General features: G+C 43.7%; 1 protein-coding gene across 13 annotated transcripts in view; it reads left to right on the top strand.

The window, feature by feature from the left end:
* Positions 1–14796, top strand: part of GLRA2 (glycine receptor alpha 2) — a 115218-nt gene that overhangs the window by 35877 nt on the left and 64545 nt on the right. For all 13 annotated transcript variants that reach the window (XM_081001382.1, XM_081001378.1, XM_081001374.1 and 10 more), the window contains one exon: positions 5019–5242. In XM_081001382.1, the coding sequence (XP_080857508.1) occupies positions 5019–5242 (224 nt within the window). The remainder of the gene's footprint in view (positions 1–5018; positions 5243–14796) is intronic.

The raw sequence follows: 14796 nt of genomic DNA, 5'->3' as shown, positions 1-14796 counted from the left end.
TACTGGTCAATGAAAAGGTTTCTAAATGTCTTCATGTGTACAGTGATAGATACAAAGTCACTAATTTGGGTTAGGGAATGACACCATTTTCAGGAGCATTCAAAGGCTCGTGGTTCAAAGGTTCAAAGGAGCATTCTATTGACTTTCACTTTGGTGAGAAAGTTCCAATGATAAATAAACACAGCACATAGGAAGTTGCCTTTTACCGAGTCAGGCTATTGATCTGTCTAGTTCAGTATTGTCTACAGTGATTGGCAGAAACTCTCCAAAACCTTTTTCCCACTCAACCTAGCGATGCCAGGAGTTGAGTCTGGGAGATTCTGCATGCCAAGTAGATGCTCTGCTACTGAGCTCATATGTGTGGTTTTATCTAAAAAGTCATTCATCACCTACATGCATGAAGGCAAGCCAATAAACAAGGGCACTTAGTCAAGCTGAAGTCTGAAAAGATTAGTGGCCCTATTATAGCAGCAGCATATGTAAACTGCCGTCAAGAAGGAACTTCTTTCTTGACATGTAGTAGAACACATTACAGTCCATCACTTCCTGGTGCAACTGGACTTCTCTGCGACCCTTCCCCTCTGCAGGGAGGTGGGACCAATTCGGATGGTCCGCCCCCGCCACTTAATGGATCCAAATGGTTTCCAGAGAGTGGTAGGGGATGCTTTAGCCCATGTTGATGGCCTTTCAGCTGATTCCCTGGTGGCCCGCTGGAATGCGGAGTTAACCAGGGCTATCGACTGTCTGGCTCCGAAGCGCCCTCTCCGATTGCATGGAGCCCGGACAGCCCCGTGGTTTTCTTCGGAGCTGAGGGTGATGAAACAATCGCTGAGACGGCTAGAGCGTCGGTGGCAGAAAACTCACTCCGAATCTGACCGGACACAGGTTAGAGCTCAACGTCGAGCCTACCAAGTGGCGATAGCGACGGCGAAGAAGACTTTCTTCACCGCCTCTATTGCATCTGCAGAAAATAGTAGCAGGAGACTCTTTCAGGTGGTTCGCAATTTAACGGAACCACCTTTACCACCGGGGCATTGTAAAGGCCCCAAGATCTCCTGCAACGATTTTGCAAAGTTTTTTGCAGATAAAATCACTCATATTCGGAAGGAGCTAGACACCACCGTGGGAGCAGGGCTGGGGCGGGAGAGTGCTAGAGCCCTGTCTGGTCAAGTTGCATGGAATCAATTTCAATCCGTTACCCCCGAGGATGTGGACAGGCTGCTTGGACGCGTGAAAGCAACCACCTGTCTCCTTGATCCTTGCCCATCCTAGCTAATAAAAGCAAGCTGGGAAGGGCTGGGCAATGGGCTCTGCGGGGTGGTGAATGCTTCCCTCTGTGAGGGAACATTCCCAGATCCGCTGAAAGAGGCGGTCATTAAGCCGCTTCTTAAAAAACCATCTTTAGACCCGGCCAGTATGGCCAACTATCGCCCAGTCTCAAATCTTCCATTCTTGGGCAAGGTGATTGAGCGCGTGGTTGCTGAACAACTCCAGGCACGCCTGGAGGATGCGGACCATTTGGATCCCTTCCAATCGGGATTCAGGCCTCACCATGGGACTGAAACTGCCTTGGTCGCGCTGGTTGATGATCTCCGGCGAGCTAGGGACAAAGGTGAGAGTTGTTTCCTGGTTCTGCTGGATCTCTCAGCGGCCTTTGATACAATCGACCATAACATCCTTCTGGACCGTCTAGAGGGGCTGGGAGCTGGGGGCACTGTTATACAGTGGTTTCGCTCCTTCCTCCTGGGCCGTGTTCAGAAAGTGGTGGTGGGGGATGAGTGTTCGGACCCCTGGGCCCTCACTTGTGGGGTGCCTCAGGGTTCCGTCCTCTCCCCCATGCTTTTTAACATCTATATGAAGCCGCTGGGAGAGATCATCAGGGGATTTGGACTGGGTGTCCATCAATATGCAGATGATACCCAGCTCTACCTCTCTTTCAAATCAGAACCAGTGAAGGCGGTGAAGGTCCTGTGTGAGTGCCTGGAGGCGGTTGGAGGATGGATGGCGGCTAATGGATTGAAGTTGAATCCTGACAAGACAGAAGTATTGTTTTTGGGGGACAGGGGGCGGGCTGGTGTGGAGGACTCCCTGGTCCTGAATAGGGTAACTGTGCCCCTGAAGGACCAGGTGCGCAGCCTGGGAGTCATTTTGGACTCACAGCTGTCCATGGAGGCGCAGGTCAATTCTGTATCCAGGGCAGCTGTCTACCAACTCCACCTGGTACGCAGGCTGAGACCCTACCTGCCCGCGGACTGTCTCGCCAGAGTGGTGCATGCTCTAGTTATCTCCCGCTTGGACTACTGCAATGCGCTCTACGTGGGGCTACCTTTGAAGGTGACCCGGAAACTACAATTAATCCAGAATGCGGCAGCTAGACTGGTGACTGGGGGCGGCCGCCGAGACCACATAACACCGGTCTTGAAAGACCTACATTGGCTCCCAGTACGTTTCCGAGCACAATTCAAAGTGTTGGTGTTGACCTTTAAAGCCCTAAACGGCCTCGGCCCAGTATACCTGAAGGAGCGTCTCCACCCCCATCGTTCTGCCCGGACGCTGAGGTCCAGCGCCGAGGGCCTTCTGGCGGTTCCCTCATTGCGAGAAGCAAAGCTACAGGGAACCAGGCAGAGGGCCTTCTCGGTAGTGGCGCCCGCCCTGTGGAACGCCCTCCCATCAGATGTCAAAGCGATAAATAACTACCTGACATTTAGAAGGCATCTTAAGGCAGCCCTGTTTAGGGAAGCTTTTAATCTCTGATATTTTACTGTATTTTTTGTTTCTATGAAAGCCGCCCAGAGTGGCTGGGGAAACCCAGCCAGATGGGCGGGGTACAAATAATAAATTATTATTATTATTATTATTATTATTATTATTATTATTATTATGTAATTAGCTGGACTGAGCTGCTTGATGAAAATCTAAAACTCTTAGCCATGCAGCTTTAGGTAAATAAAAGCTAAATCAGAGATTATAGCCCCAAATGGTAACATTCGGGCCAAAGTCTTGATCAAAGTAGCCCATGCATATATTTTTCAGATTCCAACCCCTAGGAGCCCCAGCCAGCTTGGCCAATGGGCAGGGATGGTGGGAGTTGTAGTCTATAACATCTGGAAAGCACCACATTGGCTATTCCAGACCTAAATCCTCACAATGGTTAATGTCAAAGCTGGAGTTGTTATAAAATGAGCCTATCATTTTGGTTTGGAAAATGTCACTCTTGATGCTGTGTTGTTTCGAAATAAGGAATCAATTCTGGTGATTATTTCATGGACTGTACTATCTCAGTTTCGTCAGAGAAGCCTTTGGGGTGAAAGCGAACCAATGCAGAAAACATCACCTCCATTACAGCTTTGAATCTAAAGAGCTGTGAAACCAGTTTCATTTCCCCGAAGACAGTTTGGAATTCTTTCTTGAAAAGCAGTCCCTCATGCCACATCACAAATCTCTTTCATAAGCCACTTGCCATATGACAGGTGTGTGTCTTTCTTGCTTAAAGGAGGGGAGCTAAAAATTTCTCTGGGCATGTTCAAGTTTTGGGGGATGCCAAAAGTAGCTATTTGGATTCTCTGTCCATGTAGTTGGGAGCCAAAGAAGCTGCTGTCATAGGTCCCACCCTGACATGACTCCCATTCAGGTTGACTACAGCTGCTGGAAAGCTCCAGAAGGCATGGCTGTAGGGCAGTTCACCAACCGCCTTGGCAAGGGAGGTGGGAGACCAAGAAAAAATGGATTCCCTCCTATGTGGAATGTGAAAGGAAAGCCGCCATTTTGTGCTGATTTTCCCCACCCTTCCACCCCTTTTCTTCACTCACTTCCTGTTGCAGGCACAGCTAATCCTCTTCCTGACATTTATTTATTTATCCAAGTTATATATCAGTTGTGTGTCGAGACCCTGAGGCCACCCCCTCATTGAGGAATGAGACACAAGGACACGGATATTAGGTTAATGGTTATTGGGCAAATTTAGGCCACAACTTTATTGGTTACAGAATGTGAGCAGTATTGGCTTAGGCATTAGAACTGACCCAACTATATCTGACTCCTGCCCGTCACACAGGGAGTCCTGTAAGGGTCAAGCACCAATAGGGGGAGCCCCATTGGCGCAAAACAACTCAAGCTCCCCCTGGGTTCCTGACGGGGTCATGGCATGGCCCTAGTCCCACCCCAGGCTTCGGACAAGACCCACACCCCCGGATTCCTTTCACGGAATACCCTTTAGCTTGGAGGGGCAGGTGATGGCCATACATCCCCTCCCCCATCATAAGATCAGCCAATGCCTAACTGCCAAACCTTACAAAGTTGTGACAATTGCTACGAGGTAGGCAAAAACCAAATGGCCCAAGCCAATTTGCCAAGCAGAAAAATTCCTACCAGGCCCCTCAACGGTGACCAACTGAGGTCCATAGCAAGGCCAATGTTGAGAACCTGAAAATAGGGAGGGCGGTCAGGAGATTGAGGAAGTGCACCACAAGGAAGTTCTCTGGCTCATGCCTTGGTTTAAATGGATCTATGACGTGGCCGGGACCTCCTGGTGACAAGGGACTCTTCCCCCGCCCCCAGAGAGGAGTGGGTGGCCATGTGGTCCACCGCAAGTCCTCCCTGCTGGGAAGTGGAGCGGATTTGCTTTTCACTCAGAAAGTCACATACAGAGAGAAATCAAACCGTAGAACCTCAGGCAGCGTATATGAAGCACTGAGTGGATACAGATGAAAATATTGTACAGTCAGTCAGTTATTACATTTTCAGTCTTCACCCCAACCCATGACTGATATTTCATCACAAATGGCTTCCCAGAGGAAACTGAGGTAAAATCGCCATGCCAGCATTTTATTACCTGAAAAAAAAAATAATAAAAATAATAATGATGTCTGAATCAACCTTATGGTGTCCGTGGTCAAAGGAAAACATAATGCCCTCTCAGCTAATTATATAATTGCTATTAGTCTCGGAGTCTAATAAAGCCGAATTACATCTAATCCAGGCAAGAGATTTAATAACTGGTGTGCCTGACATTTCTGCAGGACTACAGAGTGAACATTTTTTTGAGGCAGCAGTGGAACGACTCCCGTCTTGCTTACAGTGAATACCCTGATGACTCTTTGGATTTGGATCCATCTATGCTAGACTCCATTTGGAAGCCAGATTTGTTCTTCGCCAACGAGAAGGGTGCAAACTTCCATGACGTTACCACAGACAACAAGCTTCTGAGGATATCAAAAAATGGAAAGGTGTTATATAGTATCAGGTAAACCTGTGTGTTTGTGTCTTGGGCAGGGGTTTGAACTTCCATGTTCTATTTTTGTTATTCCTCTTTTATATGGTAATGAGGCTTAAACGCAGAAGGGTGGTGGTGGGGGGGAAATCTCTCTGCTTCATTTTGCCCTGCTTGTTCTCTTCTCAAATGAGGAAATCAAGCAGGACAACAGAACAAGCTAGTCTTGGTGAGAATATAAAAGGGCCCAGGACCCCTTGCCTCCATCTACAGCAGTGATTCCCACCAGCATCAAATGGAGCCACCCTTTTAAAAACAAAAAATGAAAAGGAGGACTTTTCGTTTTTGTGCCTGAGCTTCATTAAAATGCAGAAAGAAAATGTGATTTTTAAAATGTCAAAAGAAGCATTTTTTTAAAAGGCATCTTTAGACCTTGAAGTATATTAAAGGAATAACTCAGATGTGCCTATATATTTATGTAGCCTGTCCTTGGTTGCTCAACCTAGTTATTTAGACATTTTAAAATGCAAAGCACAGTGACATGCGTTACACTGGGATGGCTCTGGTTAAAGTTGGTACATGCTCTCACAAGCACCCTTTGATGAGATGTGATTAAGCAGGATGCGCACAGAGAATCGGAATGATAAAGAACCTCAAAAATAGCAAGGCTGAGGCATACATTGTATAAATGATTGTTGCAGCATAATCTTCATATGCTACTTAACATGCTTCATTGGCTTATTAATAGCTTAATATTTGCAATGAGGCTTGAAGATGGAAAGTCCACTTACTGTTAACAAGGCAAATTAATCATGGTTTTGAAAGTCCTCTTTTTCTTGCCACAGTTGGTTCTAAATCACCAATAGTGCCAATGTCTGCTTAACTGTTTAGTGAAATATTTGCAACGCTTGAGTTGTAGTCAATGGAGTTTACTCAGAGTAGACCAATTGAAATTAATAGATCTAGGTTAGAAATGCCCATTCATTTTAGGGGGTCCACTCTGAGTTGAACTAACACTGGATACAACCCACGATCTTGTGGTCACATGGAATTTATCTTAAATGCAATGGTTCTAGGGCTTTCATCCACATAGAAGGAAGAGCGGACTTTCACTGTCTTTCCATAGGCACCCATGAATCTACCCTTCCCTGCCCCAGAATTAATTCTGCAATAATTCTGATCTGACTACCTTCAATCTTCTTAATCCCCTAAAACTCATGTAGACATTACTCTGTAAATTCAGAGGCTATTATATCAGGATATGATTAGGACCGTGTACAGACTCATATAAACAAAAGTCCACTTGTATTTCAAGTTGCGCCATAGGCACACTGATCTTATTCAGACATTTACTTGAGAATGGTCCATCTTTCCTCTGTCTGCTGTACCCTGCTTCACATGCATTGCACCACCTTTCTTCCAGTTATTCTTGCTATAGTCTTTAGAGTGTTCGTAATGACATAGGCAGATTAAAATGGCAGCCATGTACCATTGGGAGTAGATTCCATTGGGAGTAGATTCCATTTGGTTCCAATGAACTTCCTCATCATTCTGACCAGTCTTCAAATTATGCAACAAAAGTTAAGGGAGGTTTTAATGAAACCCAAAGCTCTATCCCTTCACTTCCCCAATTTTAGGCAAATTATGGGCCACCTGTAGTCCCACAACCAGTAGCTAAAATGAGGGAATTGAGCCTCTATAGCCTCTATAGAAAGAGGAAGCCTGAATGATAAGAGCACCATCAAACACAGCAAACATGTGGTTACTTACCAAGCACTGTTCTCACGTTTAATCCCCAGAAAAATAAGATGTTTCTCTTTGCTTGAGTGACATCAGATGTATCTTACTGGAGGCAACAATGCAGCTGAGTGCTGCTATTTGCAGCACAGATGGATAATTTTCCTGACAATTTTTCATGCTGCAAAAGTAATATTTCAGGCTGTCATATCAGATTTGTAAAATTCAGGAGCTTGAATGAAAGTTTATCTGAAGCAGAGTAAGCATATTTTTGTGTTGAATCGAAAGCATGTCATCTCCCAGTTGTGCTTTATGGTGCATAAATGTATCTTTCATGGGTAATCAGCATGAAGAATCAGCATTGCACCTATGGCCATCAATTTTTATTTTACCTTGGGGTGTATTCAGACCAATCTAGCAGTTGAGGCGGGATAGAATGCCATCTCAGCAATTTTCAGGTGGACCTAAAACCACCCCATTTTGTTTCAATGAATATGAAGCCATCCCAGGATGCTACACAGAGCAAGGTTACACTAGTTTGCCCCATCCCCAGCATCATCATCCTCTTCTTTCTCTCTTTGGGTGGCTCCAGATTCTCTGTATTTTGCAGGAGGGATTCAAATGCAAACTGGGGCTTTAGGTTTGCACAATTAAAGTGAACAAAAGTGGTCTGTTGCCCAAACCCACTTCTTTTTAAACACAGGCTATGTACAAGCCATACATTTAATGCACATGATCTTCCTCAAAGAACCCAGGGACTGTAGTTTGTTAAGTGAACTGGAAATTATAGCTGGGGGGGCACTAAACTACAGCTCCCAGGGTTCTTTGGGGGCAACATTATGCTTTAAATGTATGGCATGTTTGCAGCCACAGTTTGGAAAGCGATGGGGGAAAGCATGAAAAGTGTGGAATGAATGAATAATTAACAGGTAGATGTAAAAGTGCCTTGCAAACAAATCATGAGGAATGCATTATGCTTGTTGCCTGTAAAATTATCAGAACATAAGGTTTGTGCAAGCAAATAAAGATAGATGCTGAGTAAACAGGTCAGTTGGACCTGTTTTTCTCTGTCTGTTCCAGCCTTACCTTTTCTTGGCACATGCAACTCAGGAGAGCATAATTAACACGAGGTAGTTTGGCAGCAGCTTCAAGACAGGCAAAAGAAAGTGCCTCTTCACACAATTCGTCATTAAGGTGGATTTGTTGAAGGGCCACGTTGGCTGGAACAAGACAGATGCATAGACTAGTTACAAATGTTTCCTAAATTATTACAAACTTTGGGACAGAAGCTTTTTACAGCATCTCTCTTGCCCCGAAGAAGGAGGGAGAGAAATTTTGAAATTCGCCAGAAAATAATTGGCAGTATTCTCTTCTTTATTGGAAAGGGGATTAGACAAATGGATAGAGGATAGATCTCTTTATGCCTTGCCATGACATCTAAAGAATGATTTTGTACCTAGTTGGTGTGTTTCCCAAAAACATCTGCCTGGTCATGATTGGAACAGTGGAATTGAACTTGATGGACCTTAGGTCTGATCGTACAAGGACAAATGTTATGGGCCAAATATCATAAAATCAAATTCCACAGAGAACATTTCAACGTTCTGTATTGAAACAAACAAATCAAACACACAGAAGAAGATGGGGAACATGTGGCTTGGCAGTAGTACATATAAAAGGGATCTTGGGATTGTAGTTGATCACAAGCTGACATAGGTCAGCCGTGTGATACAGCTGAACAAAGGGCTAATATTAGTAAGAATCCTAGTTTCCAAGCTGTGAAAAGCAATTGTCCTGTTAGTTCGACTGGTGTTAAATAAGTCAGACCTCACATGAAGTAAAGCATCCAGTTCTGAGCCCCATGCTTTAGGAAGGATTTTGACAACTTGGAATGGGCTCAGAGAAGGGCTATATTGGTCTGAGGCATGAAAAGCAAGTCTTGTGATTAAAGGATTTAAGGAACTGGGGATGTATAGCCTGGAGAAGAGAATACTGAGGAGTGGCATGACTGCCTTCTCCAAATACCTGAAGGGCTGTTGTTTGGAAGGCCAAAAAAAAAAACACCAAAAAAAAAAAACACTCTCTGCCACAGCTGCCACAAAGGCCAAAAACAGATCTAATGACTTTGTACTATAGGAGGACAGATTTTGGTTGAACATTAGGAATAACTTACTGATGGAAAGAGCAGTTTGAAAATGGAACCAGTTTCCTAGAAGGATGGCCTGGTTTCCCTTGCTGGAGACCTCCAGGCAGAGGCTTCTGGCCAGCCATGAATGATCCAGTTCTGGATTTCCCGTGTTGAATTAGATGGCTGACAACTCTGTGATTCTGTGTTCTTGTTCAAATACATGGTTGGAAGAAACGGTAAAGAACCAAAGGGTTTTATGAACAAAGTCTAGGATCCCTTCATACTCTTCTACTTTGCAAGAAACCAAACTCTTAAATGTCTTATATGAAGTTAGCATCAGTATATTTTCTAGAAAGTTAGGTGCTAAATCTTTAGTTGGTGCAAACTGGGATGATTACAGTGGGCACAATTCAGCAGAACATTCCTGTTTGTTAGTCTCATCGAAACGATTGCTCCTGCACAATGCTTCCTCATCCTAGGGAATGTCTTTGTGCTCTGTAACAAACAATGTTCAGAACTCCAGAGAATATCTCAGATCTGCAGTGTATATGGGTCTGTTAATCTGTGTCTGTGTGCAACAAAGAGAGCGAGAGCAAGAGCTTCAGCTTGATGACTTTAATGTTGTTCTATAATCTAATGTTAGAATTTAAGAGGATTTTGACTTCCTTAGTAACACTGCTTTATCATGGCAGAGATTAGCAAAGTGAGAGGGCAGAGGTCATTATCATGACTAAAAGTCATTCTTTGCTCTGCAAACAGCTAAGTGTTTTGTGTATATTCCTCTCTCCTGTTGCACAGTGATATTGGCTGTGCCCTGATGACATTGACAGGTTGCCTTTTTTTTTAGAAGGCAACACAGATCTTGCCTTCTCAGGGGAACGTTCCTTTCTCGATTTCATTTTTCTAAGCCCAGCACAAGAAAAATGATTCAATTATCCTCAGGCAAAATTGTATGAAATTCCTTGTTCTTTGGAATGACTTTTTAAAAATGTAAAGCATTCCACTGAGGCTTGAAATAGCCTCCCGGAATAATGAAAGTGGGCTCGAAGAATAAGAAAATACAGAAAATGCTAATTGATGGAGCCTGCCTCAACAGAGTTAAAGCGCTTTTGCTCGATGTCACAGGAATGGTTCACACGTGCATCACATCCTTTTTGTACACTTGATTACTGAGTACTTGGGGCCAATTCACACATGCAAGTTTGTCACTTGATGACTGTAACATCAAGTGATGACTTGCATGTGCAAATGCGTCAAACACCTTAGCTGGAACTTTCACTCTATTGAACACAACTTTTTGTACAGTGTGTTCACACATTCAGCTGCTGGCCATCAAGTCTAGGATCACCAAAGTCAGACAGTGTTGCTAGTACTCAGATGCACATAGCATCTTCACACAAGTCATTGGGGGTGGAGCATGTATATAAAAAAGCCAGACCACCCCTTGCCATCGTATCTTTTTATCACCACAGCACTCTCTCACTTGAGGCGGCAGGACAGGTGCCACAGAGTGATAGCCAAGTTCCTGCCTATGACAGGGGCTAGTCAGCCTAGCGCTTGATTTGGCTCCCCCAACTCCCAACCAAAAGCTCATAGAGCTCTTATTGCAGAGCCCTCTGGTGACAAGTATAGCCCATTAGGCCTATACAATGGCAGAAATAGTGCCTTAGGCCAGAATGTGGAATATAAGTCCCGCCCACAACCAGAGGTCAGTTCCACCCCATTTGTTGAACATTGACCCTCCTGCTGGCCCTGTTGTTGTGAAGAGTACCATGCCAAACTCATCACTGGAGCATTGCAGGACATTTATCTGACCAACCTTTTGGCTCCAACTGCTACTTTAATCAGTAATCAATAGGAAAAGACAAAAAGCACATGAGAGCAGGGATAACTACTTTTGATAACTGACTCACATATGGATCCTGCAACATTGCTAGGTTTATATGCAGAGATCCCAGAAAACTGACTGTGCATTGCAGAACTGGAGCTATCAGGCATGCCATCAAAGAACCAGAATTTTGCCCGCAACATTTTGAAGTCACACTTCATGTTGCAAAGCAGCAGAAAATGATTTAAATATCCTGAAAGTAACAGCTTTTCTTTTGAAACTCAAAATGCCTTTGCTTTAAATCCTTCCTCACTCGGTGGCTTCGTTTCTATCAAAAAATGAGCGTGCTATATTTAATTAAAAATAGGAGATATGTTGGCAGAGCCCATATATAATTTTGTATGTAGAGAGCACTATTCTTGGCTGGAAAGATTTTTTTTAAAAAATTGGCAGACAGTTTCTTATGGAAATCAGTATTAATAGGCTTTTTGGAGAATGCTTACTGGATACAGGCCAAAGTACACATCTGTGTACATAAAAGTCTAACCGACAATGGTTTGCATCTGGCATGAACTGGTAGTAACTTCTGGTGATCCATGTCCTATGCAAAATATTCCTTTTGGCAGCACAGCCAATGGTAGATTTAAAATGCAGCAACAAATGTTCCCATTAGTCTGATTTGTAAATAAGTGCCATGAGACTTAAACAAACCGAAGCAAATTATTTCCGTTTTGGGGAGCAGTAATAGCATAGATCTGCTCCATACATAGGATATTTCCTTTTTAATGATATTGTGTGGTACCAGACTTCCATGAAGATAATGACAAACTGAAAATATTTTAGAGAGCTACAGAGAGATGCTAATGGTAGATTCTTATGAGGACCGGCAGAAGAGTCATTTATTTAACCAACAAAGTGTAGAGAAGGAGAGGCAAGAAGAGTGTTGAACTATTTTAAAGTATGTGAGATAAAAGTTGGCCAGGGATAAAAGCCCTGCAAGCTTGTTTGCTGTCTCAAGTGCAGTGGAAGACGCTGTCCCATAGCTAGTGCTGAAGTCAGATTCAAGGGCCAGTTCTATTGCCATCAGTATGTGTGTGCATGTGTGTTTTGTCCTTTGCCTCAGGCAGCAGTATCTCTTGAGCAGCTCCTGAAAAAGGGCTAAGGCAAAACATGTGAATTAACTTGTTCTCAGGCTGCAAAGTAGCATCAGTGCTTAACGGTAAAAGTAAAGGTACCCCTGACTGTAAGGTCCAGTCGTGAACAACTCTGGGGTTGTGCGCTCATCTCGCTCTATAGGCCAAGGGAGCCGGCATTTGTCTGCAGACAGTTTCTGGGTCATGTGGCCAACATAACTAAGCCACTTCTGGCAAACAGGAGCAGCGCACGGAAACGCTGCTTACCTTCCTGCCAGAGCAGTACCCATTTATCTACTTGCACTTTGACTTGCTTTCGAACTGCTAGGTTGGCAGGAGCTGGGACCAAGCAATGGGAGCTCACCCCGTCACGGGGATTCGAACCGCTGACCTTCCGATCAGCAAGCCCTAGGCTTTGTGGTTTAGACCACAGTGCCACCCACGTCCCTCTTGCATCAGTGCTTAGGGCACCATAAAAGGAAAGCATCCTTCCCAATCCCCACATTAGGTGAGATAACTGAAGGCTGTTCCCTTATTCTCCAGTTATTTACAGGACCTTGGGTGTGTAAATAAGATTCATTGTCAAACCAGCTTGAAGGGTGCTGCTATGGCTTTCATTTTTATAGAGGGTTGCCTGTCATTGCTTTTGTATCATAACATATTTTTATATATAAATAAAACTCCTACTCATTTTATGTGTATGTTAACCCCACACACCAACAAGAAGCGGTTTGTTGCTGGAATAATGCCAGACAGAAACTGAAAGGAAGTGACAAAAGAGTTTGAAGGTGCAGCCATGTTACAACTCATAATATAAGAGGTTCTGAATTTAATTCCATAATGGCCCAATTACTACATTAATACAGATAATGCAGACATGCTGCACCCTTGAGGCTTCTTTGTTCTCTACCACCCTTCCCTCTACTCATAGACATAGTTTTCCCATCAACAGCACTGGCTCTACTATTAGACGGAGTGAGAGAGTAAATTTTGGTGGGAAATGGTGGCAGCCCCCAAGCTCTGTTAGATGGCAGAGTTTTGCATGCAAATGACCTGTCCTGGACTCCTTAAACTAGCCTGCTGCCTAAAGTGCAGTGAAGGATGATATCCTATCGCTGGCCTCTTGTACATGGAAGGTGAAGGCAGCAGCATCTTATCCTTTGCCTCAGGCAGCATAATGTATCAAACTGGTTCCACCCATCAGAGTTACAAACATCATACTACATATTACAAGTCTGTACGTTTTGTATGGGGGAAGCTGGAACTGGCATGGCAGCGATGATCTTTGTTGAAAGGAAACACGTGGCTGAGCTTAGAGGTTGTGGCCACTGGGTCCAATTCACAAATTGACCTTCTAAATAGGCAGGAGATTCCCAGCCATTTTGGTGCTGGAAAAGGTTGCATACAGGTAGCATAAAACTCAGAAGTGTGATCCACATTTCATTGTACATAGATAAATTGTTTGCACTTTCAGTTTTGAAATTGCTGGATATTATAAAGAGAAGGCAAATGTCCAGTGTTTATCCTGAGACGCACTAAGGCAATAAAACAAAATCAAAATATAAAACCTTAAAGCAGAAACAGCTTACATTAGTTTTAACTACTAACCACAACCGTATTTGAATTTAATTTCATTAATTTTCTGAAGGGATGATAGATAGATGATAGATAGATAGATTGATGGATAGATGATAGATAGATGATAGATAGATAGATATAGATAGATGCTACATTCCTTGACATACCCCATCAACATGCAGTGACTCATTACAGCATATTTTATTACACTTTTAAAAAGAAAAGAGCCCTGCTTTCTGTTTTCACCACCGCTCCATTATGTGCTATGCAAAGTGAAGTGAAGCTGTATGAACATTGCTCTGTGTTTGAGGGAACATTCTCAGAAACATCAATATTTATGAGGCATCAAGTGCAATCTCGTTCAAATGAGTCTCTGTGTAATAGTAGGGTGACTGTTGAATTTGTTTCTAAGTTTATAAAGCACTCCATTGCACTGGGGAGAAGGCATTCCTGCATTAATTAAATAAAAGCGAACTTTATTTTCTATATGTTAGGAATAAAGTGTATAAACCAGTAAATGATAAAGGAGCTTTTCATAACAGCTCCCTAATCACACTCCCAAGGAGTGCCCATGGGAGGCAGCTGTGCTGATCCAGGCATATCTCCCCAAAGAGAAGCAGTAAATACTGTAGCATAATACTCAATTTATCAGGATCCGATGACAAGTCATAGCGTAAGTGTGCTCTGATGGTGAGCATGTTGGAATTTGGAAACATTTTTTTCCCCTGAAAGAAAACTCCATTGAACTCAGCACTCTTTCAATGTCTCTTGCCACCTTGATGTCCCCATCAGGATGAAGAGTGGGGTATAAATAAATATATAATTACGATGATGATGTGTAAAATATATTGAACTTTAAACAAAAGAACTTCTGCCTGTTGCCCCAGACAGCATGGCCAATGGTCAGAGCTGATGGGAGCTGCAATCTAGGTGATACCAGGTTGATGAAGGCTGCTCCAGGAGAATAGGAATGACTCAAACTCAGTCCATCAAGCTCAGTGCTGTATATACTCGCTGGCATTGAGCTTTTCTGGGATTTCAGGCAGGGAGTCTCTCCCTGGAGATCAAACCTGAGACCCTCTGCATACAAAGTAAGTGGTCTACCACTGAGCTATATCCCTTCCCCATGGGCTGCAACAGCAAGAAGAAGAGGCAGTCGTCATCTAATGGCAGGTCTCACCTA

The sequence above is a fragment of the Podarcis pityusensis genome (genome assembly GCF_964106645.2).
Source record: "Podarcis pityusensis genome assembly, chromosome: 4".
NCBI lineage: Eukaryota > Metazoa > Chordata > Lepidosauria > Squamata > Lacertidae > Podarcis > Podarcis pityusensis.
Note: the sequence above shows the minus strand (reverse complement) of the source record. Positions and strands in the feature narration are given on the sequence as shown.